Source organism: Gopherus flavomarginatus, chromosome 3 (genome assembly GCF_025201925.1).
Source record: "Gopherus flavomarginatus isolate rGopFla2 chromosome 3, rGopFla2.mat.asm, whole genome shotgun sequence".
Classification (NCBI taxonomy): Eukaryota; Metazoa; Chordata; order Testudines; family Testudinidae; genus Gopherus; species Gopherus flavomarginatus.
Genome location: NC_066619.1, coordinates 92,804,844 through 92,826,590, shown reverse-complemented (window position 1 = coordinate 92,826,590; position 21,747 = coordinate 92,804,844). Strand labels below are relative to the sequence as shown.

Sequence of the window (21,747 nt, the reverse complement as noted above, 5' to 3'; positions counted from 1 at the left end):
AGCTTTAATTAAATTTGTGACTGAACTCCTTGGGGGAGAATTGTATGTCCCCTGCTCTTTTACACTCGCATTCTGTTGTATATTTCATGTTATAGCAGTCTCTGATGACCCAGCACCTGCTGTTAGTTTTAATAACCCTTTCACTGCAGATTTGACAAAACGCAAAGAAGGTACCAGTGTGAGATATCTAAAGATAGCTACAGTACTCGACCCAGGGTTAACGAATCTGAAGTGCCTTCCAAAATCTGAGGGGGACAAGGTATGGAGCATGCTTTGAGAAGTCTTAAAAGAGGAACATTCCGATGTGGAAATTACAGAAGCTGAACCACCAAAAAAGAAAATCAACTTTCTACTGGTGACATCTGACTCAGATAATGAAAATGAACTTGCATCAATCCTCACTGCTTTGGATTGTCATCGAGCAGAACCCATCGTCAGCATGGATGCATATCCCTTGGGATGTTGGTTGAAGCATGAAGGGACATGTGAATCTTTAGCATATCTGGCACATAAATATCTTGTGACACCGTCTGCAACAGTGCCATATGATTGCCTGTTCTCACTTTCAGGTGACATTGTAAACAAGAAGCGGGCATCATGATCTGCAAATGTAAACAAACTTGTTGGTCTGAGCAATTGGCTGAACAAGAAGTCGGACTGAGTGGACGTGCAGAGTCTAAAATTTTATGTTTTAGTTTTGAATGCAGTTTTTATACATAATTCTACATTTGTAAGTTCAACTTGCCTGATAGAGGTTGCACTACAGTACTTGTACTAGGGGAACTGAAAAATACTATTTCTTTTGTTGTTTTTACAGTGCAAATACTTGTAGTCAAAAATAAATGTAAAGTGAGCATCGCATACTTTGTATTCTTTGTTGTAATTGAAATCAATGTATTTGAAAATGTAGAAAACACCCAAAAATATTTAAATAAATGATATTTTATTATTAGCAATGTGATTTATCACGCAATTAATTTTTTTAATCGCTTGACAGCCCTACTAAATATAGAGGAATGTTTGGGGGAATGTTGTATAACTCTTCAGTTGGTGGGGGGAGGGGTTAGGGAAAGAGGCTCAGTGTGAATGGGAATTTGGATGAACATTTGAGGAAGGTAAAAACTTTCCTTCGTTCAAGGTCTGCATTTTTAGAACTGATTCTCTTAATTTTTTGTTTTGTTTTACTTTTTGCTGTTGATATAACTACCATAGCACTACCAGTTAAGCACTCAGTCAGTTTAGTATACAATTTAAAATTGCTTCCTAAAATGTTTTGCCATACCACAAAAATCCATATGAGGCATTAATGGATCTGTTGAGTATTTACATTACGTTGATGTTTGCAGCAAGAGAACACTCTTGTTTAAACCATTAATTGTCCTTACAGCTAAGAATCTACCTGCGAACATCCAATCTGGACAATGCATTTGCACATGTCACCAAAGTGCAGGCAGAAACATTACTACTCAGTGTCTTCCGGGATATAGTAATATTGTTTAGAGCAGATTGTTCTATTTGCCTTTATAGTATTGAAAGACAACCTGATGGGTGAGTACAACTGAAGCAAGTCTATAAAATTATTTTACCACATTTTTATAGTAATTAACTCAGAAATATCTCCTCTACATGACTAATTTCCTTTCATAAACTGTTAGTCTTAAGATTAATCACAGGCTTTGATAACTTCTTGAGATAACTTTTCAAAATATGGCATCCATTTGTAGCAATTCTATCACCTGTGTGTGCAAATGATGATGCTCAAAATGTGGATGCAAGGGTTTGCATATTTTGAAGTTCGCATGCACACATACTTACCCAGAGAAACTTTTTGAGCACTATCACTTCCACACATAATTTACGTGTGCAGGTGACAGTACCTGAAATGTGCACTTACTAACTTGTGCTTGAGGAAGAACGTGTCAGAATTGGGGCACATTTGAAAACTTGGCCCATTTTAGGTGGTAGGGAAAGTAACCTGGGCTTCTGGTGTTTTCTCTTGGGACTTGTATCACACATTGAGATTATACTTGAGGAAGATGGTAGATGGACTGATTAAATTTGCATTGACTACGGCTTAGCTGATTCTAATTATCTGTATCTCTAGACATGTTGGGTTCCAGTCCACTCCTAGGTGTTAGAAATTGTAGCTTTTAAATGTCATATTTTTAGCATAAACAAGCATGTGAAAACTATATACAACTTTCATAATTTATAAAACCTGCATCCAGACCTGTGATTATTTAAGCTGGTATCATTAACTTTACAAAATCTGTAAAGTTCTTTTCTAAATAGAGAATTTAAAAAAATCTAACTGTACCCACCAGTTAATTCTGTCTGTTTTAGTTTTCGCATTCCATTCACCATGGAAAATTAGAGGAAATGGTCAGGGACAGAAGGCTTTTGTACTTTTTGACAAGTAAGCAGCTGGAGAAGGAAGGGTTTGTCACTAATTGGTATAGCACTTAAAGATCAGTCAGGAATATTTTTGTCTCGTTTTCTTACTTTAGAAAGCCATATTTAGGTAAGGCAATAATTACTTCAGAAGTTGAAGATATCATTTTCAGAGATTCTAAGTGCTTGTTTTTAATAGTTTGTCAGAATGGAACTTGCTTCTACACTCCCTAGCAACTGCCTAAGTGAGTGAATATCTGTTTTCACAACATTACTTTGCTTTACAGGATGTAACAGTGATACAAGATCTTTAGATAACTGGTGTCTAGACAAAGAATTCTAAGGGTTCTAAATGTTTCTCAAGGAAGAATGCGAAATATCATTTGTGAATGGACATACACTGTTAATAAGAGCCGGCTTTCGACAGATTGAGTTTTTATTTACTTTTTTTTTCCCCAGTGAATTCTAAATTCTACAGTTTGTCCCTGAGGGTACTGTTCTGGGTTGCTTTAAGTGGTGGCTTACTCTTATGTAAAAACCTAGAATATGTAGAGCTTATGTAGCTGCTACTTTATCCTACTTGGTATTTTTTCAGAAAACCTATAAATGGAATCCCTCCCTTCAGTGCAGACTTTTATTTAGAAGCTTGAAGATGCTTGAACATCTGTTGAGTCAATAAGTAAATGTACTGGAGAGAAACTTGTCCTGTTTGTGAATGCTCAGCTGGAGTAGCTTCTGCAACAGATACAGGATTCATGACCTGAAAGTGGGTCCAGAAAAAGATTAGCTGGTAGTATTTAAGGCAGTACAAGATTTCCATAGAGAAGAGGTTTTCTAACTCTTTGGACTCCAGTTCATTATTACTTTTCCCCCTCTAATTTCTCACCCTTCCTTATGCAGTCTTGTATGTAAAATGGCCCTAATAGATGTCTGCAGAGTAGTAGAGGTCAGGACTACTAATTCCGGTTCTCCAGTCCTGCCAGAGATTTGTTGTGTGAACTAGGAGTGGCTGAGGGATACAGGAAGACTGTTCCAGATGGTATGTGAGGCATTTCCCCTGTTAGAAGGAGCTGCAGAGAGATGAGGTACCTGATAGCAAAAGGAATGGGCACTCGGGCAGTATAATGAGTCCACATGACAGGCAAGAACAGTTCCATGGAGACTTTAAAAACAACTAAGTGTTTCAGAATTTGGGTAAACAAATGAGAGCTGGTGGAGCTGTTGGAGAATGGAGTTGAGAATTACTCTTTGTGCCCACAGTCAAAGCTGAGAAATGGGAGGCCATAACAAAGGTAGCTGTCAAGAAAAAAAAAGATAAAAGGCCATGAGGATTTCAGAGCAGGTGGTATCAAAGTGATAAAAAATGTGGTCAGTGCTATAGAGATGGTCATATTGTAGACAGATTTACAGCATAGTAAACTCATGAATCGATGAGTTCTGAATCAAGGGTGCTAAGGTTACAGAAAGTGAATAGTAAAAGTATGTTTTAAATTGAAGAGCAAAATGTTGGAGAATGCCCTTCCTGCCCATAAAAACTTCCGTCTCAGATACTTAGCTGAAGGAACTTTAAATACACCTCTACCTCGATATAACACGGTCCTTGGGGGAGAAAAAAATCTCACCGTGTTATAGGTGAGACCATGTTATATCAAACTTGCTTTGCCTCCCCCCTTCCCCCTGTTCCTTGTTCTCTGACTGTCCCCTCCAGAGACCCCCATCCGTAATCACCCCCAGGACCCCACACAACCCCCCGTCCCGACTGCTCCGACCCCTATCCACCCTCCTGCCCCCCCCCCCCCCCCCCGGCATTCACCAGCAGCGGTGGGAAGCAGAGCAGCCCAGCCCCAGCCCACTCCACTCTGCCAGCTCCCAGCCGCAGCGCTCCACTTTCTGCTGCAGGTGAGTGCGGGGAGGCTGGGGAAAGGACAGCCCCCGTACTCAGCTGTGGCGGGAAGTGGAGTGCTGTGGCTGGGAGCTGGTGGAGTGGAGCGGGCTGGGGCTGGGCTGCTCCGCTTCCGCTGCTGCTGGTAAGTGCGGGGGGTCCCTTCCCCCAAACCTCCTCTCCCAAGCAACATGACTGGGGTCGGGGAGAGGGAAGCGGAGCGGGCTGCTCGGCCCCCAAAAGTGCCCTCTCACAGCTCTTGCCCCCAGACCCTGAGGGGGAAGCCCCTGACCGCCCCCAAGACCCTCTCCCCCTATCAACCCCTTGGCCCTGGCCTGGCCCAGCCCGGCACCCTTAACACGCTGCTCAGAGCAGCTTGTCAGAGCTTTACGGCCTTGTTTGCGAACCCATGTTATATCGGGTCACATTATATCAGGGTAGTGGTGTAATGCCTCATATCTTATCAGTGTGGATAGGAGTCATCAAAGGCACTGAAACGTGTGCACTTGAGAATCATCACCATAAAAATGGAAATTAAACTTAAAGGGAGGGGAAGGATGACTGAAAAGGAGGTGCAAGGTAAAAAAGCAAAGGGCTGTGAAAAGTAAACCTTTAGACTCCATGTAGGAGGAGTCTCTTAATGTAGGGGAGGATCTAGCACAGAAGTCAGCACCATTTAATGGGGAGGATTAGAACCAGAACAAAGGAGGGTTTATAATTTATTGCAGTAGATGGATGGAGTTGTCCACAACATTGTAGCCTGCATTGAAATCAAAGAGAGGGAATCTTCATCAGTAGGGAGGGAGATGGCTGTTGTCTAACTTGGAGGAGAATAGTTCCAATGCCTTGTTCAGAGAAACCTGGATTGACATCATCACCATTGAGAGGTACATTGAGCACTTTGCTCTTTCTTCCTGTGTTCCCATAAATTATCAAGATGGAACAAATCAGGCTAATGGGTTTATTAAATAAAACTTTATCCAGTTCAGAAGAGTGGCCTAGGTACAGTTTTTTGCAGTTTAAGGGGAAATTGTTCTGGTTTCTTGAAAGAGCTCTGCCTCCTATGGTTAAATTAGTATTTTCCATCATTAAGCATTTAGAAACTATCTTAGAGGAGAAATGTTTAGCAACTGTTTTTTTCCCCCTCTTACAGTCCTAACCCTACTGCCAGTGTTCAAGTTCTTCAGGAGGTATCCATGTCTCGTTACATTCCTCATCCTTTCCTTGTTGTTTCTGTAACTCTGACATCGGTGAGAACAGAGACTGGCATCAGCTTGAAAATGCCACAGCAGGTATGAGTCTATCCAGTGTTTGAGTGGTTGAAGTTTAATAAAAAAATAACTGACAGTCCTTGGAGTTGGTAGTTTTAGTCTTAAGAGTTCTGCCTGGGTGATGATATCAGACAGTAGCAATAGAGTTCTTTTGAAGATGCTTTTCAAATATTTATAAAATGCTTCTATTGTTTAGTATGAGAGCCAAAGCCCAGAAGAATCAAAACAAAAACAAGCAAGCAAACAAAAGACCTGGGTACATTTAACTATTTAAATAATGTGGGTATGAAATATACATCTTCTGGATCAATGCCCATACAATTCCAAGCTGTTCTAAAACATGCATAGAACTCTTTTTTCTATAATGTAGGACCCCTGGACGGACACACAAGGTGCATCTTTTTGGTATTACCCCCCAAAGTCAATTAGGCAGTGAATCCATCTAAAGGAGCAGCTGATTCCTGGGAAAGGGGCAATATTTGTATACGTAGCACTGGGGCCTAGACCAACTTTTCTGTCTTAGGTACTTATTGCACTGTTATAGTATAGTCTCTCAATTTTTTTATGTACTTATCCTCACAACACCCCTGTGAGGTAGGGAAGCTGCTATTCCCATTATACAGATGGGAAACGAATGCACAGAAGGTATGTCTACACTGCAGTTGGGAGCATGCCTCCCAACCCAAGTAGATGGACACACTAGCTCCGCTTAAGCTAGCGCCCTAAATATAGCAATGTGGATGTTGCAGCATGGGCTTGCCACCAGAGTAGGGACCCGGAGGATCAGGTGGGCTTGTACTTGGGTGACTAGTCCATGACACAGCATCCACATTGCTATTTTTAGCATGCTAGCGCTCCTTGAACTAGTGAGTCTGTCTGCTTGGGCTGGGAGGCATGCTCTCAGCTGCAGTGTACATATACCCAGAGTCACACAGTATCTGTCTTGTGCAAGGCTGCACAAGAATTCTGTGGTGGAGCAGGGAATTAGACAACTAGTGCCCTTAACTCTGGACTATCCTTCCTTTCTGAAGACTATTATCTATTGGGTTATTTAAGGGAGATGAATTGCCTGTGAGAAGTGTAACTAATCCAGTGGATGGGGGGTTGGAGCATTCATTGGTTCACTTCCTGCTTCATTCTGAGATGCCTCTTCCATTCTGTTCTTCCTGTGCAATGCTGAAGCTGCATTGCAGACTCTAAATCATCATGAACTCTAGGACACAATCTTGCCATTCTTAGCTAGCTGCAGGAAAATGCTTATAAGCAAAGGATCAAATTCATTGTTTTCTATCTCAGATGCTGAGAATCTACTATTCAGGTCCTTCTAGTCTGATACGAAAAACTGGATGTGGGCTTTATACACATGATAGTATGTAAGCTGTCAGGCAGTTAATTTAAATGTAAAACAAAATAAACATTTTTCAGAGATCCAAATATCCGTGTAGTATTAAACGTTTAAGGTTTTTAAGTGCACTTCTATTTGGGAGGGAAAAATTTACACTACAGGTTGGGTTCCCTGATTGCTTTTCTGTCAAGAAATTCCATACCAAGTTTGTTGACTTTACAAGAAAGAAGATGTTTACTCTAATTGTAATCTCCGTGAGTCAACCTTAAATGTAAAAGTTAAGCTGGGTTCTTTTTGGCCCTAGCATTAACAGTAAAGTCCCTATGATCAATCTTGATTAATGGTTCTATTGATGATGCCTGAGCCAAAATGGAATCCATCTTCCATTCCTGTAGCAGTGTTGACTCTGCAGTGCCAACAGAACAGAAGTAGAAGCTTACTTGACAATTAAAGTTGAGGCAAAACTACGACTAGACACAGGGAGCAGTTCTGTTGAACAAGATGGCATTTTTATAGTCACTTTTACAGTAGAACTATTTAAATGTTTCCTTCCATAGGTGCTCAAGCCCTGCTTGTTTCTTCTGATTGCTTCCTGTGCTAAATTGGCTCTTTTTAAGGGGCATGCTTCTGTGTATTAGGAAGGCTTGACCCTGGCGTAACCAATTCCACCACATGGCACTTGCACAGACCTGCAGCAATGCTAACTAAAATAAGCAGATTTAAAAGCAAGGGGCACAAAGGACACTTAGATGATTGGGGTACATGTATCTGGGTAAAATAAAGGAACTAACATTGTGTACATATAATTTACGTTTTTTGTTTTTTTCCTTTTTGGAATATGAAGTACTCTACAACCACAGTATTCTGTTCTCTTTTTCAAAAGTTAAGTGTTGAAAATGGCTGTCCTTGTGGGCTGTTGTTCCCTAGGTGAACTGGCAGTGAGCTGCTAGGAGTTTATTTAGCCACAGCTGAGGTTGATACAGTAACCAGCCTCAAGTCAACCCTTGAACTGAGATTTGAGTAGAGATCTGTGGGAGTGCATTACATACTAGCTCTGGTAAAAGAGCTGTTCCTGTTAAACACCATTTAAAAAACCATGGCAATATGCAATGCAGTTTCAGAGTATGTCTGAACTGCAATTACACACCTCTGGCTGGCCCTCATCAGCTGACTTGGGCTTGTGTGGCTCAGGCTAGGCTATTGGGCTATAAGATTGCAGTGTAGATGTTTGTTTGGGCTAGTGCTGAAGCCTGAGCTCTGGGACCCCATGATGAGGGAGAGTTCCCAGAGCCCAGGCTCTAGCCTGAGGCCAAATGTCTGCACCACTGTTTTACAGTAGCACAGCCCAAGCCCTGCAAGCCCAAGTCAGCTGATGTAGGCCAACTGCAAGTGTTAAGTTTAATGTAGACATACCCTTAGAGCCTTTTTGAGGAAAGTTGCACACTGAAACCTCTGCTTACAATTCAACTGTTCGATTAAAATGAAGAGCAGGGAAAGGCCAGCATTTCCCTTCAACATATCCCCAGTTTATATGCTTTACTCCTAGGCAAGCAAAGCTTTTAAGGAGCATACAGGGTAGGTCCCTCCCTAAGAAACAGATCAAAGCTTTGAGTATTTGCATCTGTCCTCCTTGATTTGCACGTTGGTTTGGAAGATAGGTAGAAAGAATTGTATCCAGAGTTCATAAGCTAGTATTTACAAGCCTCCTATAAAGGATGTGCTTAGTGGGAATGCCAGTGTTCTAAATTTGAGTTTGCTTGTGAGTTTATGCAGAGACTATACTGTACTTACCAAAGCAAAAATGATGGATTCAGAAAAGTTTAGAGATAAGTAATTTACCCTTTTTCCCCCCACAGGCCTGTGAGGCAGAAAGCATTATGTTAAACTTAGCGGGACAACTCATCATGGTACAAAGGGATCGGTCTGGCCCCCAGATACGAGAGAAGGACAGCAGTCCTAACCAAAGGAAACTTGTAAGTAAACATATTTGGGATTACAGAAGAGTTTTCAAAGGTTCTGAGGACTCAGCAAGTTGTGAAGGTGATTGATCTCGGCCTAGAAAGAAGTGTGTAGCTACACTTCAATGCCTGTGCTAAAACTGGTTGAATTATTTGTTGTGAATAAATTACCTGACAAATGCAGCCCTCTTTTCTGTTCACGAATCATTCACAAACCAGTTTTTACTTTTGCAAGTATCTTTGACAGTCAGATTATTTACTCCTTGTATTGCTGTAACATAGGGGTCTCAATCATGGATCAGGATCCCACTGTGATAGGTGCTGTACGAAGCTTGGGCAAACAATTTTCGACCTGTGGGCTATTCCTAAACTGTTCACCTTGAATACTTGTGGTTTGTCATCCCCTTCAGGCGCATACTGGCATTTTTGACCAGCTTCTTAAGAGATAACAAATGTTAATGTATGACTGACTATCCTTGTTCTTCTGACAATGTGTAGAGTCATATGAAGAGCAACAATTTCACAATCATTCATATTAATAATCTTTGTGTGAGTCTTCAGAAATTGCAGAGAGAGGTGTGAGCATGGTTGGATTCAAGTGAATGCTTGCAAACATTATTACAGTAACCAGCCGGTAGGTGAGGAATGAGAGATCCCTCTCGGTGGGTTAATACTGGAGCCTTTTCTGAGTGCCCAGAATGCAGCTAGGCTAAGTTGCATAGGAATTGCACTTCTTATCAGTCCTCACTTGTAGAAAAATAACTACGCCTGGTGACAACAAGCTGTATTTGTGAAAAACCTTTAAAATGGCTGGGGGCAGCATTTGATAAATATCTGTGGTATACAGTACTTCGCCAGATTTAGGTTTGTGGGGCTGGAAACACAGGTTGAATTGCTTCTTGAGTACTTGCGCTGACTAGAGTTTTAGAAGTGCCTAATACATAATTCTCTACAATAGTGAATTTCTGTCATATACTCCCCTCACCGACAAATCTATTAAATGGAAGTGAAATGTGCTGAGACACCTTTCAGCCGAAGGAAGGATACTAGTGAGATGAGGCATAAATTAAAAGGGTATTAAGATCCTTTTCTTTTCTTCCCCAGCTGCCTTTTTGTGCTCCAGTTGTGCTAGCCCAGTCGGTTGAAAATGTTTGGACTACCTGCAGGGCAAACAAACAAAAGCGCCACTTACTGGAGGCACTCTGGCTCAGCTGTGGTGGGTCAGGTATGAAAGTCTGGCTTCCTTTGTTTCCCAGGGATCACCGCAAACCACATTCCTTTTTGTCAAGACGGATCATGCTGCCTTTCCACATCAACATATACCCCTTGGCTGTTCTGTTTGAAGATGCCTTGGTTCTTGGTGCTGTCAATGACACTGTACTCTACGACTGTTTATACACTCACAGCAGTGCTAGACAACATTTGGAGGTCCTCTTTCCTTTCTGTATTGTTGAGAGAACCTCTCAGATCTACCTCCATCACATTTTGCGCCAGCTTTTGGTGAGGAACTTAGGAGAGCAAGCCTTGCTTTTGGCCCACTCCTGTGCCACGTTACCTTACTTTCCTCATGTGCTAGAACTGATGCTTCATGAAGTGCTGGAAGAAGAAGCTACCTCGCGGGAGCCCATTCCCGACCCTCTGCTTCCCACTGTGGCTAAGTTCATTACAGAGTTCCCCCTTTTCCTGCAGACAGTTGTTCATTGTGCTAGGAAGACGGAATATGCCCTGTGGAATTACCTGTTTGCTGCTGTTGGAAACCCAAAAGACTTATTTGAGGAGTGCTTAATGGCCCAGGACTTAGACACAGCTGCCTCTTACCTTATTATCCTACAGGTAATAGTAGCCTGCTACTTGATTACAAAAAAGAAGTGACCAATTAGTCCCCATATTTTTTTTTATTTAAATGATTTATTGCATGTTTAGCATAACTTTAAAAAAAATAACACTTTTTTGGTGGACTGCTCACCTCAGTTATATTTGTTTAGAGATCAAATTAAATATGAATAGGTTCCTAAAATGGCACTTAACAAAATAGAAAACTGTGAAATGTGCCTTTACCTACAACTCTCATTTTTGAGCATACTGCTGGGGCGGAGGCTTGACTTTTTCCAAAAGTATTGCTGGGTTTCAGAAGCAAATTTATTTTTATATTGTACATTGTTACTTGTAGAACATGGAGGTTCCAGCAGTTAGTAGGCAGCATGCCACTCTTCTGTTCAACACTGCCCTGGAGCAGGGAAAGTGGGACCTTTGTCGTCACATGATCAGATTTCTTAAAGCCATTGGTTCTGGTGAATCAGAGACTCCGCCACCTACACCCACAACTCAGGTTTGTAAAGAAAATCATAAATCTCGTACATCAGTCACTAAACATTAATGAATCTCATGTATACCAGGATGTAACATGTTTTCATTTTTGTTGGTCATATGCTTCTTTGTTGTAGGAACCCAGCTCAACTGGTGGCTTTGAGTTCTTCAGACATCGCAGCATTAGTTTATCCCAATCAGCAGAGAATCTTCCTGCTAACAAATTTAATCTACAGAAAACACTGAGCATGCCTTCTGGTCCATCTGGGAAAAGGTAACATTTGTATCACAGTACAATTCATGATTGATTCCTACTGTGCTGGGCCACTGTACAGAGGATAGTCCCTGCCCCACTCATCGAAACTATTTACATTGTAACAAATTTTACAATGGGGCTATATTAAGGCATGGACACTCATGACTCCTGGAGTCATGTGAGATAAGGATTTCAGTTTCCATTTTAAAAAAAATTGTTTCTAGCTCTCATGGATGCAAAGACAAGTTGAAAAATGTGAACCAAGTATAACTGATGCCTGCCTGAAACGGTACCTCTGGAATGTGTGAGCTGGGCCATTCATCTTAAATGTGAAACCTGTTGTTAGTCCTGAAAGGGTCTGGGCCACAGCATGGGTGGGGTGGGGGATGTTATGTAGGGGGTGCCCAAGACCCTAGATTGTCTTAATTTGGCCCTGACAGCAACTTTGGTGGTGATGGTCTGTGTGCTGTGAGATTGCACAAACCTCTGGAAGTTCTTTCGGAGCAGAATACAGTGAACGCTCACATGTCCATTAACTGTAATAGAGCATCTCTCCTAATACCACAGAAGAAATATTTCTCTTTGCTTTTACTGCAGATATTGGCTACTTCGATTTTTATCTATCATGACTTTTTATGTGCACGAGCTGTAACTTCGATATTAAAAAGGACAGGAGTACTTGTGGCACCTTAGAGACTAACAAATTTATTTGGGCATAAGCTTTCGTGGGCTAAAACCCACTTCATCGGTGCTTCTTTGTTCTGCTTAGAAGTGGTAAACAAGATAAAATGCAGGGAGCACAAACCAGAATTGTTCATAAGAAGTTACTGTCCAATATTGTATTTTTAAAATCATTTTGAGGAAAACGACCCTTCTGACCACAGTGTTTGATCTTTTACTCAAATAAAATGCTACAGGATAGTACTGCAGTCAAGAACTTAGCAGGTGTAATAACAGACATTTACATGGATAGCAGGAATATCCCCCAGAGTTGTTATAGTAAATATATAAAATTAAGAAACAAAAGCTTTTGAAGGCCTAGTGTGGTAGAGGTTGGATGCCAGTAAAATTACCAAAAGAAACAAGCAATTAGCAAAATGAGTACTTTGTGGAAACAATTAATTAGATGGAATTATTATTTAATTGCTTCTCACATGACTAGTTCAGGAAAACCAAATCAAAAGCTGGACTTACTGATTATGGTTATTAATGAGACTGCACTGGAAGTGTATCACTGCAAAACTTAACATGGATTCTTTTATATATTGCTGCCCCCAAAATAAACAGTTAACTTTTCTTTGAAATAGTGTTTTAAGTAATTAAAAATGATAAACAAAACCAATAAACAAATCATGCAAATGATATAAACCACATAAACAATAAAATGAATGATACAATGTAGCAACTCTTAAGGCAACCTCTAAACAAAACATGAAATTCTGAAATATAAAGTAAATTAAAATATGGTTGGTTAACTAACTATATTGAGTGGACTAGTTATAAAGCTGAGTATAAAATTAAAAAACCTCTGAGCATTAACCACAATGGTGTTCACTTTAAAATACTAACAGCATCAATATTAACTAGTAACTAAGCATTTTTAACATAATTCAACACCTAAACTGAGACAGAATATCAAATAACTAAGTATAAACTTAATGAAGTAAGTTGCTTTAGTTTCTGCATCAGAGTGTTGCTCTTTTAAGACTTCTCCAAGCATGCTCCACACCTTGTCCCTCCCAGATTTTGAAAGGCACTTCAGATTCATAAACCTTGTGTCCAGTGCTGTAGCTATCTTTAGAAATCTCACATTGGTATCTTCTTTGCGTTTTGTCAAATGGGCAGCAAAAGTGTTCTTAAAATGAACACGTGCTGAGTCATCATCTGAAACTGCTATAACATAGACTCCAGGACTGGAAGGGACCTCGAGAGGTCATCGAGTCCAGTCCCCTGCCCTCATGGCAGGACCAAATACTGTCTAGACCATCCCTAATAGACATTTCTCTAACCTACTCTTAAATATCTCCAGAGATGGAGATTCCACAACTTCCCTAGGCAATCTATTCCAGTGTTTAACTACCCTGACAGTTAGGAACTTTTTCCTAATGTCCAACTTAAATCTCCCTTGCTGCAGTTTAAGCCCATTGCTTCTTGTTCTATCATTGGAGGCTAAGGTGAACAAGTTTTCTCCCTCCTCCTGATGACACCCTTTTAGATACCTGAAAACTGCTATCATGTCCCCTCTCAGTCTTCTCTTTTCCAAACTAAACAAACCCAATTCCTTCAGCCTTCCTTCATAGGTCATGTTCTCTAGACCTTTAATCATTCTTGTTGCTCTTCTCTGGACCCTCTCCAATTTCTCCACATCTTTCTTGAAATGCGGTGCCCAGAACTGGACACAATACTCCAGCTGAGGCCTGACCAGCGCAGAGTAAAGCAGAAGAATGACTTCTCATGTCTTGTTTACAACACACCTGTTAATGCATCCCAGAATCATGTTTGCTTTTTTTGCAACAGTATCACACTGTTGACTCATATTTAGCTTGTGGTCCACTATGACCCCTAGATCTCTTTCTGCCATACTCCTTCCTAGACAGTCTCTTCCCATTCTGTATGTGTGAAACTGATTGTTCCTTCCTAGGTGGAGCACTTTGCATTTATCTTTATTGAACTTCATCCTGTTTACCTCAGACCATTTCTCCAATTTATCCAGATCATTTTGAATTTTGACCCTGTCCTCCAAAGCAGTTGCAATCCTTCCCAGTTTGGTATCGTCCGCAAACTTAATAAGCGTACTTTCTATGCCAACATCTAAATTGTTGATGAAGATATTGAACAGAACCGGTCCCAAAACAGACCCCTGCGGAACCCCACTTATTATACCTTTCCAGCAGGATTGGGAGCCATTAACAACTACTCTCTGAGTATGGTTATCCAGCCAATTATGCACCCACCTTATAGTAGCCCCATCTAAATTGTACTTTCCTAGTTTATCTATAAGAATATCATGCGAGACCGTATCAAATGCCTTACTAAAGTCTAGGTGTATCACATCCACTGCTTCTCCCTTATCCACAAGGCTCGTTATCCTATCAAAGAACGCTATCAGATTAGTTTGACACAATTTGTTCTTTACAAATCCATGCTGGCTATTCCCTATCACCTTACCACCTTCCAAGTGTTTGCAGATGATTTCTTTAATTACCTGCTCCATTATCTTCCCTGGCACAGAAGTTAAACTAACTGGTCTGTAGTTTCCTGGGTTGTTTTTATTTCCCTTTTTATAGATGGGCACTATATTTACCCCCTTCCAGTCTTCTGGAATCTCCCCCGTCTCCCATGATTTCCCAAAGATAATAGCTAGAGGCTCAGATACCTCTTCTATTAACTCCTTGAGTGTTCTGGATGCATTTCATCAGGCCCTGGTGACTTGCAGGCATCTAACTTTTCTAAGTGATTTTTTACTTTTTTTTTATTTTATCTTCTAAACCTACCCTCTTCCCGTAAGCATTCACTATATTAGACATTCCTTCAGACTTCTCAGTGAAGACCGAAACACAGAAGTCATTAAGCATCTCTGCCATTTCCAAGTCTCCCATTACTGTTTCCCCCTCCTTACTGAGCAGTGGGCCTACCCTGTCCTTGGTCTTCCTCTTGCTTCTAATGTATTGATAAAAAGTCGTCTTGTTTCCCTTTATTCCCATAGCTAGTTTGAGTTCATTTTGTGCCTTTGCCTTTCTAATCTTGCCTCTGCATTCCTGTGAATGAAATATATGGCAGAATGCAGGTAAAACTGAGCCAGACACATGCAATTCTCCCCCAAGGAGTTCAGTCACAAATTTAATTAATGCGTTATTTCCATGCTGATGACACTCATTAAAAAAATATGTCCTCTGGAATGGTGGCCGAAGCATGAAGGGGCGTATGGAAGTTTAGCATATCTGGCACGTAAATATCTTGCAATGCTAGCTACAAAAGTGCTATGCGAATGCTGAAATTTAGTTATACTCATCAAACTAAAGGTTTCAAGTTTAGTCCTTTTAAGCAATACAACAGATAAGGCAAGTTAAGTGAGCTTAGCACTACACAGTGCTTAGCACTACACACTAATTCTGGCAATTACAGGTGAAAGCATGCAGTTCAAATCAATTTTAGTTACAGTGAAGTCAGACTGATGTCCTACAAGCTGAGTTCAGTTATGTTCTTAGGAGAATTTTCTCCAATCTTAAGCTATTTTAAAATTTTCCTTTTTTGTACCATTTAAAATTAAGATGTTTCTAATAGTTGGATCGAAGTTGTTAATTTATGACTTTGGTATTAAAAGTTCCTATGAGCCCAAGCACAGAAATTCCCTATGGAATTTTTAGCCATAAGCATTGATTTCCTAAATCTTTGTGCTTCTGAGCAGGTGGAATTTTTCACTGTGTGCAGTTGTCCATCTTCATGTTGGGAGGATTCTGTCCAGGGAAACATCTTTTTTTCCCTAAGCTGCCAGATCAAAGATTCTTGTAAAAGACTCCAGGTATTTCTACACTACCCACCGGATCAGTGGGCAGCAATCGATCCAGCGGGGGTTGATTTATCGTGTATAGTCTATACGTGATAAATCAACCCCCGAGCTTTCTCCTGTCGACTCCTGTACTCCACCACTGCGAGAGGCACAGGCAGAGTCGATGGGGGAGCGGCAGCAGTTAACTCACCACAGTGAAGACACTGCGGTGAGTAGGTCTAAGTACATCGACTTCAGCTACGTTGTTCACGTAACTGAAGTTGTGTAACTTAGATCAGTCCCCCCCCCAGTGTAGCCCAGGCCTCCAACTTGAAGAAAATCAGTCCTACCCACAGTGTAGACCAGGCCTCCTGCTTGAAGAAAATCAATCTTTCTCAAGGAGTGCTAAACACTTCTTATGTGGAATGGACTAGCTTTCTCTGAATCTGGTGTTGATCTGTCAGATGTAGGTTTTGCTGGACTACTCATATGAGAATTATTAATTCTATCTAAATGTTTCTCCTAAGTATCAGTTTTGATGATTATTTTTCTTGTGGTATTTTTATTTTGAAAATTACATAGTGTTCAACTTTTTTCAACCCCATAAAGGGATAAAAACATTAAGCTTCAGAGTTTACTCAGATCTCTAACTATATTGGAAGTTAGGACGAACATTGGGAGCAGGCTATCCTATTTTCCTTCTTTCTCCTTCCTTTCTGTAAAGGAGCTGGTATTGGCCATTGTTAAAGACCAAGTACTGGACTAGATGGACCCCTGGTCTGATCCAGCAAGACATTCGTGTTCCAGAATACTGTACATGTCCTTTTTAAAGGCAGTGTCCCCCTCTCACTCAGATATGGTGCTTAGTGTAGGAAGGAACAGGGTAGATATCTGTGCTTTGACGGTAATATGAAGCACATTTACTGTTTTTCTTCAGTGGGTTCTTGGACTTCACAGGCCTCTCCTGTTTGAAGATTGCTACTATTCCACCACCAGCACAAAGTCCACTTCCTGGATCAGTATTTAAAGTTCATGTTAGACAGTCAGTACCTGTATGAAACATTGACGCAAGGAAAAGCTCACTTCTCACAAAACTAGCAAGACTACCATTTTTCATGCATATCCATCTCCTGAAGAGTCATTTGCTGAAAGTTAGTTGTCCTGAATTGATGCCTGGTGCCACAGCACAGTGACACTGCTACTCCTGAGGGAATTCTGAGCCTAAAAATTCTGCACATTTTAATTTGTCAATAGATGTGGAGGCTGCAGCAGGGCAGTGGGGAGTACAGGTCACAGGCTGCATTGAGGTGGGAGCTCACCCTATAGTACTCCACCCAAGGACAGGGACTCGGAGATGAGGCTGCACCTGACCCAGCACAAGGGCTGGGCTGACCCCAGAAACACTCCAGGGCTCTGCTAGGCACACCAGGTATTGGCAGGCAGGCTCAGGCTAGCAGGATCCAGGTGTGGAACAAGAGGATTTTGTGTGTAGTAGTTCTGGTGTGGGAAGCTCTGTGAGGCATCTGGATGCAGAGGGGCTTATGAGGTGGGGGGGGGAGGTGTGTGTTCCAGGTGCAGGGGCAATGAGACTCTGCAGGGGGGGTCCATGTGAAGTTGGTTAGGGCTCAGTAAGGAGTGTGGGGGGCTTGGGTGCTGGGAGTGTGGAGCTGGGTGGGGTGGGGGTCTGGTTCGGGCTCAGTGGGGTGACGGAGAGGAGTCCTGCTTAACAGAAGAGCTCCAGTTGAGGGCTTAGAGAGTGGCAGGAGTGCTCGTGTGTGAGAGAAACTGCTAGTGCCACAGTCTTCTGGAGTCTGCTTTCTCTGAAAGGCCACTTTGGAAGGGGGACTGCTCCTTGCTTCCCTAGTGACATGTAGCCCTGCCTTCACTGCGAAGACTTTAAGCTGCTGCAGCTGGTCCTGCCTATCTAGTTTCTACCTACCACATTCCTATTGTCTGATAGCTCATTGTGATAGTGGAGGCTCTTGGGTAAAGGAACCCCAGGTAATACATAGTCTCTTTTATCAATGTGCAAGTGGCTTTCACCATTAAATTGTTACTCAACTTAGTTTGCAATTTCATATATCTGTGCTACAGCCGATCTTTAAGTGACTTTTAAGCTACAGTCTTCTCTTGTGTTGGTCCACAGGTGGAGTAAAGACAGTGACTGTGCTGAGAACATGTACATTGATATGATGCTCTGGCGTCATGCTCGACGCTTGCTGGAGGAAATCCGGCTTAAAGACCTTGGATGCTTTGCTGCGCAACTAGGCTTTGAGCTGATTGGCTGGCTGTGTAAGGAGCGAGCCCGAGCTGCCCGTGTGGAGGATTTTGTGATTGCCTTGAAGAGACTACACAAGGATTTTCTCTGGCCATTTCCAGTCATACCAGCTTTCTCTGTTAATTCACCTTTCAAGAATGGAAAGTACAAGACAGGTGCTGTACCATCCGAGTTATTTTGGTGGACTAGGTTTCTTTCCTGCAGTCCTGCCTCCATCAGTTTGAATCTCTCATGTCTCAATTCAGCCAAGCAAAGAACAGGTTGAGGTTTTTCACCTGTACAGTTCCTTACTTTGCATGGTTTTGAAGGCGTTCTGTTTAGAATAGACATCATATCTTTGTTGTAGCTTCTGTTGAGATTTCCTGTTTTCTCTCAGAAGTTATATTTTTAGCTGTATTAAATCAGAGAGCTAGATCAGTTACAGGTCAGTCTGGACACAACTTTACATAATTTCAGCCAAAGAAAGTGACGAAAATCAGTACATTATGTGGTTTTAGATGGGCATTTGATCAGCTTTATCTGATTTTTAAAGATTACGCCTTGTTTTTCATGTGACCTGATGAAATGTGCTAGCAATGTGATAGTGAGATGGAAGAGTTAAAATTTGTGAGACAGTGCTGCAGTTTTGAAACCTGTATTACAATGTTACATCTTTCTATATATTATTTTTTGTGATTATCACATGGATCTCACTGCAGTCTTAAAGCATCTTTCAAGTCTACCTTATAGAATTAAGTTTCTTTGTCTCAAAACTGCAAAAAAGTGAGTTTAGGTGGTAGCTCAGCTATACCAGCAACATATTAGATGGCACTTTCACTGTGTGCCAGTGTCTAGGTACACTGAGGCTGATCAAAGGGTCTTGCAGTAATCATAAGAGCTGCATTCCCTTGCATTTGTTCATTTGTGAAGCAATTTAATTACTTGAATTTTGACTTGGATATAACTGTGAAAAGTTGTTTGGGAGATGTATTAAAAAATGGTTACTTGTATTATAGGTCAGTTTTTTATAAATGCCTCCTTATTTCTAGCTGTTGGAGAGCAGCTGCTCAAGTCCCAGTCTGCAGACAGCTTTTTAAATGTGGAAATGGACATGGGGGTCTCAAGTGCACCTCAGAGTCACAGCTGGCTTAGCACCATCAATTCCTCCCAGAGAGAAATGGACACAGTTTCATCCCATGGACCTCACATGCAAGATGCATTCCTCTCTCCTTTATTAAATAAAGGTAGGTTATTTTTCATTCTCACACTCTTCTGCATCACTCTCAGAAAACTGCATCTAGGTATTCATCCTTTCTCATGAATGCACATCACTGCTGTATGGTGCTGCCCTGTTATCTGATGATACCGTAATGCAGAAAAGATTGGCTCAGTCAGTGGAAAAGTATACTAAAAACATTCTAAAAGTGCACTGACAACTTTGTGGCTGAGTCAAAATTGAAGACTACGACCAGGCAAGTGACAGCTGTATTTAAAAGGAATTGAAAGTAAAAATTCATGTGTGTTTTTTTAAGTCCTTACCTGTGTTGGTAGCACCTGAAACTATTAAAACTGATGATTTTAATAACAAAATTTGACTGTTTCCTTTCTGTATCTTGCTTCATTTGGAAAAAGACTAGTCAATTTTAAATCAGTTTCACAGTTCCCAATCCACTCCTGCTCTTCAGACTTATTTGTATCCTTCATGACCATTTCACTCACTTTATGCTCTAAAACTGACAGTATTAAATGAACAGGAATCAAAGGCACATAGGACTGTTGGAAATAACTTTTAACTGGGGGCATGAATCAGCATTCATGTCATGCTCAGGGAAGCTAATGATCCAACCAGCAGACCAAATTTGGCAATGAATCTTGGTCATGTGCCACCTGAGGCATGTTGTGCACATGCTAAGAACAGCCTTGTAACCTGTTTCCACTGACTTTAGTTTTACGATCAATTAAGATGTTCACGGTAGTAATTTTGATTACTAATAGTGTTTGGGAGATTTCTGCATCTGTCCAAGAGCTCAACAGTACTTCACTCTTTTTCAAATGATCTGTATGAGTGCCTGGGGGACCTGTTACATACATATTACTCTTCCTACCCAGTTTATCCTGCAGGGCTGTCTTTACCTGGTACAAACAAGAATTGCTACTGAAAAAAACAGCTTGCAAAGAAAAGCAAGTCTATCTTTAAGTATATATTAATCCAATGCACCAACAAGACCTTTAAATCCTTAGAAGGACACTATACCTACGTTCAGATTGCTCCTGGCTAACTACTAGCTGTTCAGTACCCAATAACACCCTTACTGAATCCCAAAGCTAGTTACATTGGTTTGTAAATGTTTAACTATTAAATGAGCCCAGTCAGTTTCTGGAGGAAGGAGTGCAGAAGAAACACTGACACCTGATAAATTAATAGATGGCTTTCTACATATCCTGTTGAATGTATTTTGGTAGGTGATGAATGCAGCATTGGTTCAGCAACAGACCTGACAGAAACAAGTTCTATTGTGGATGGTGACTGGACCATGGTGGATGAAAACATCTCCACTCTAAGTTTAACACAGTCAGAGCTGGAACATATCTCTCTGGAATTGGCTAGTAAAGGGCCACACAAGTCACAGGTCCAACTACGGTAAGTTACATCATCATAAGATGAATTGAGACTAAAATATGTTCACTCTTGCTTTTAGCATGCGTGTGATCTAGCACTGTTTGTTTGAATTCTGTCCTTGGGAGGGGGAAAAGCATGGCACTGCATGAACTGTTTTGTTCTTATAGGTATTTGCTACACATCTTCATGGAAGCAGGATGTCTGGACTGGTGCATTATCATTGGCCTTATTCTCAGAGAATCTTCAATAATCAACCAGGTTTTTATCATCATGCAGTCCTCTGATGCTGATGGAGAGCTATGGCAGAATATCAGGACTGGGCTACATGCTGTAGACAGATGGGCTTCCACAGATTGGTAAGTGTCATTGCAGCAGATTAGTTTTGATGGATGGCTGAATACAGAATTTGTACGTAATTCAAGTTGCTGTGTGAAAAATCTCATGCTAATAAATATAAACCCCAATCTCTTTTCCTGTGTGTTTGTACAAGACTTGCAATAATGGGGCCTTGATCCTGTCTGAGGCTTTTTGGTGCCACTGCAATATACTGATTACTTAGATTTCTAGTTGCATTGAAAGTATATCACTTTACATTTTTACTAATTACAGAACACAGTGCCATGTTTTCTGCTATTACTTTATAAGTTTTTAAAATTCTTTTGAATAAATGGACTCTCCTATTACAATGTATAATTTGGTATTTTGACAATGTTCTGCTACTGAGGTCTCCATTTACATTGACTTTAGTAAGAGTTTAGTCACTTAGAATAGAATTTTCCTTAGTGGCTTCCCTGCAGAAATCCACAGGGAAGACAGCTCTGTAACAGTCTGTTATAATGCATAGTCCCCTGAAACAATGGTATCTGTTTGACAGTAGCAGCTTGACCCCCTGCGCTTTATGCAGGAGCTCTAATAGGTGGGTCTACAGCAGGCGTAAGCAACCTATGGCACATGAGCTGATTTTCAGTGGC

At 41.1% G+C, this 21,747-nt stretch overlaps 1 protein-coding gene across 3 annotated transcripts in view; it reads left to right on the top strand.

The window, feature by feature from the left end:
- The window catches only part of RIC1 (RIC1 homolog, RAB6A GEF complex partner 1), an 87,023-nt gene that overhangs the window by 63,287 nt on the left and 1,989 nt on the right, over positions 1 to 21,747 (top strand). For all 3 annotated transcript variants that reach the window (XM_050945583.1, XM_050945582.1, XM_050945584.1), the window contains 10 exons: positions 1,388 to 1,548; positions 5,427 to 5,565; positions 8,746 to 8,862; positions 9,952 to 10,680; positions 11,018 to 11,176; positions 11,292 to 11,428; positions 18,046 to 18,332; positions 19,206 to 19,400; positions 20,620 to 20,797; positions 20,944 to 21,132. In XM_050945583.1, coding sequence (XP_050801540.1) covers positions 1,388 to 1,548; positions 5,427 to 5,565; positions 8,746 to 8,862; positions 9,952 to 10,680; positions 11,018 to 11,176; positions 11,292 to 11,428; positions 18,046 to 18,332; positions 19,206 to 19,400; positions 20,620 to 20,797; positions 20,944 to 21,132 — 2,291 coding nt within the window. The remainder of the gene's footprint in view (positions 1 to 1,387; positions 1,549 to 5,426; positions 5,566 to 8,745; positions 8,863 to 9,951; positions 10,681 to 11,017; positions 11,177 to 11,291; positions 11,429 to 18,045; positions 18,333 to 19,205; positions 19,401 to 20,619; positions 20,798 to 20,943; positions 21,133 to 21,747) is intronic.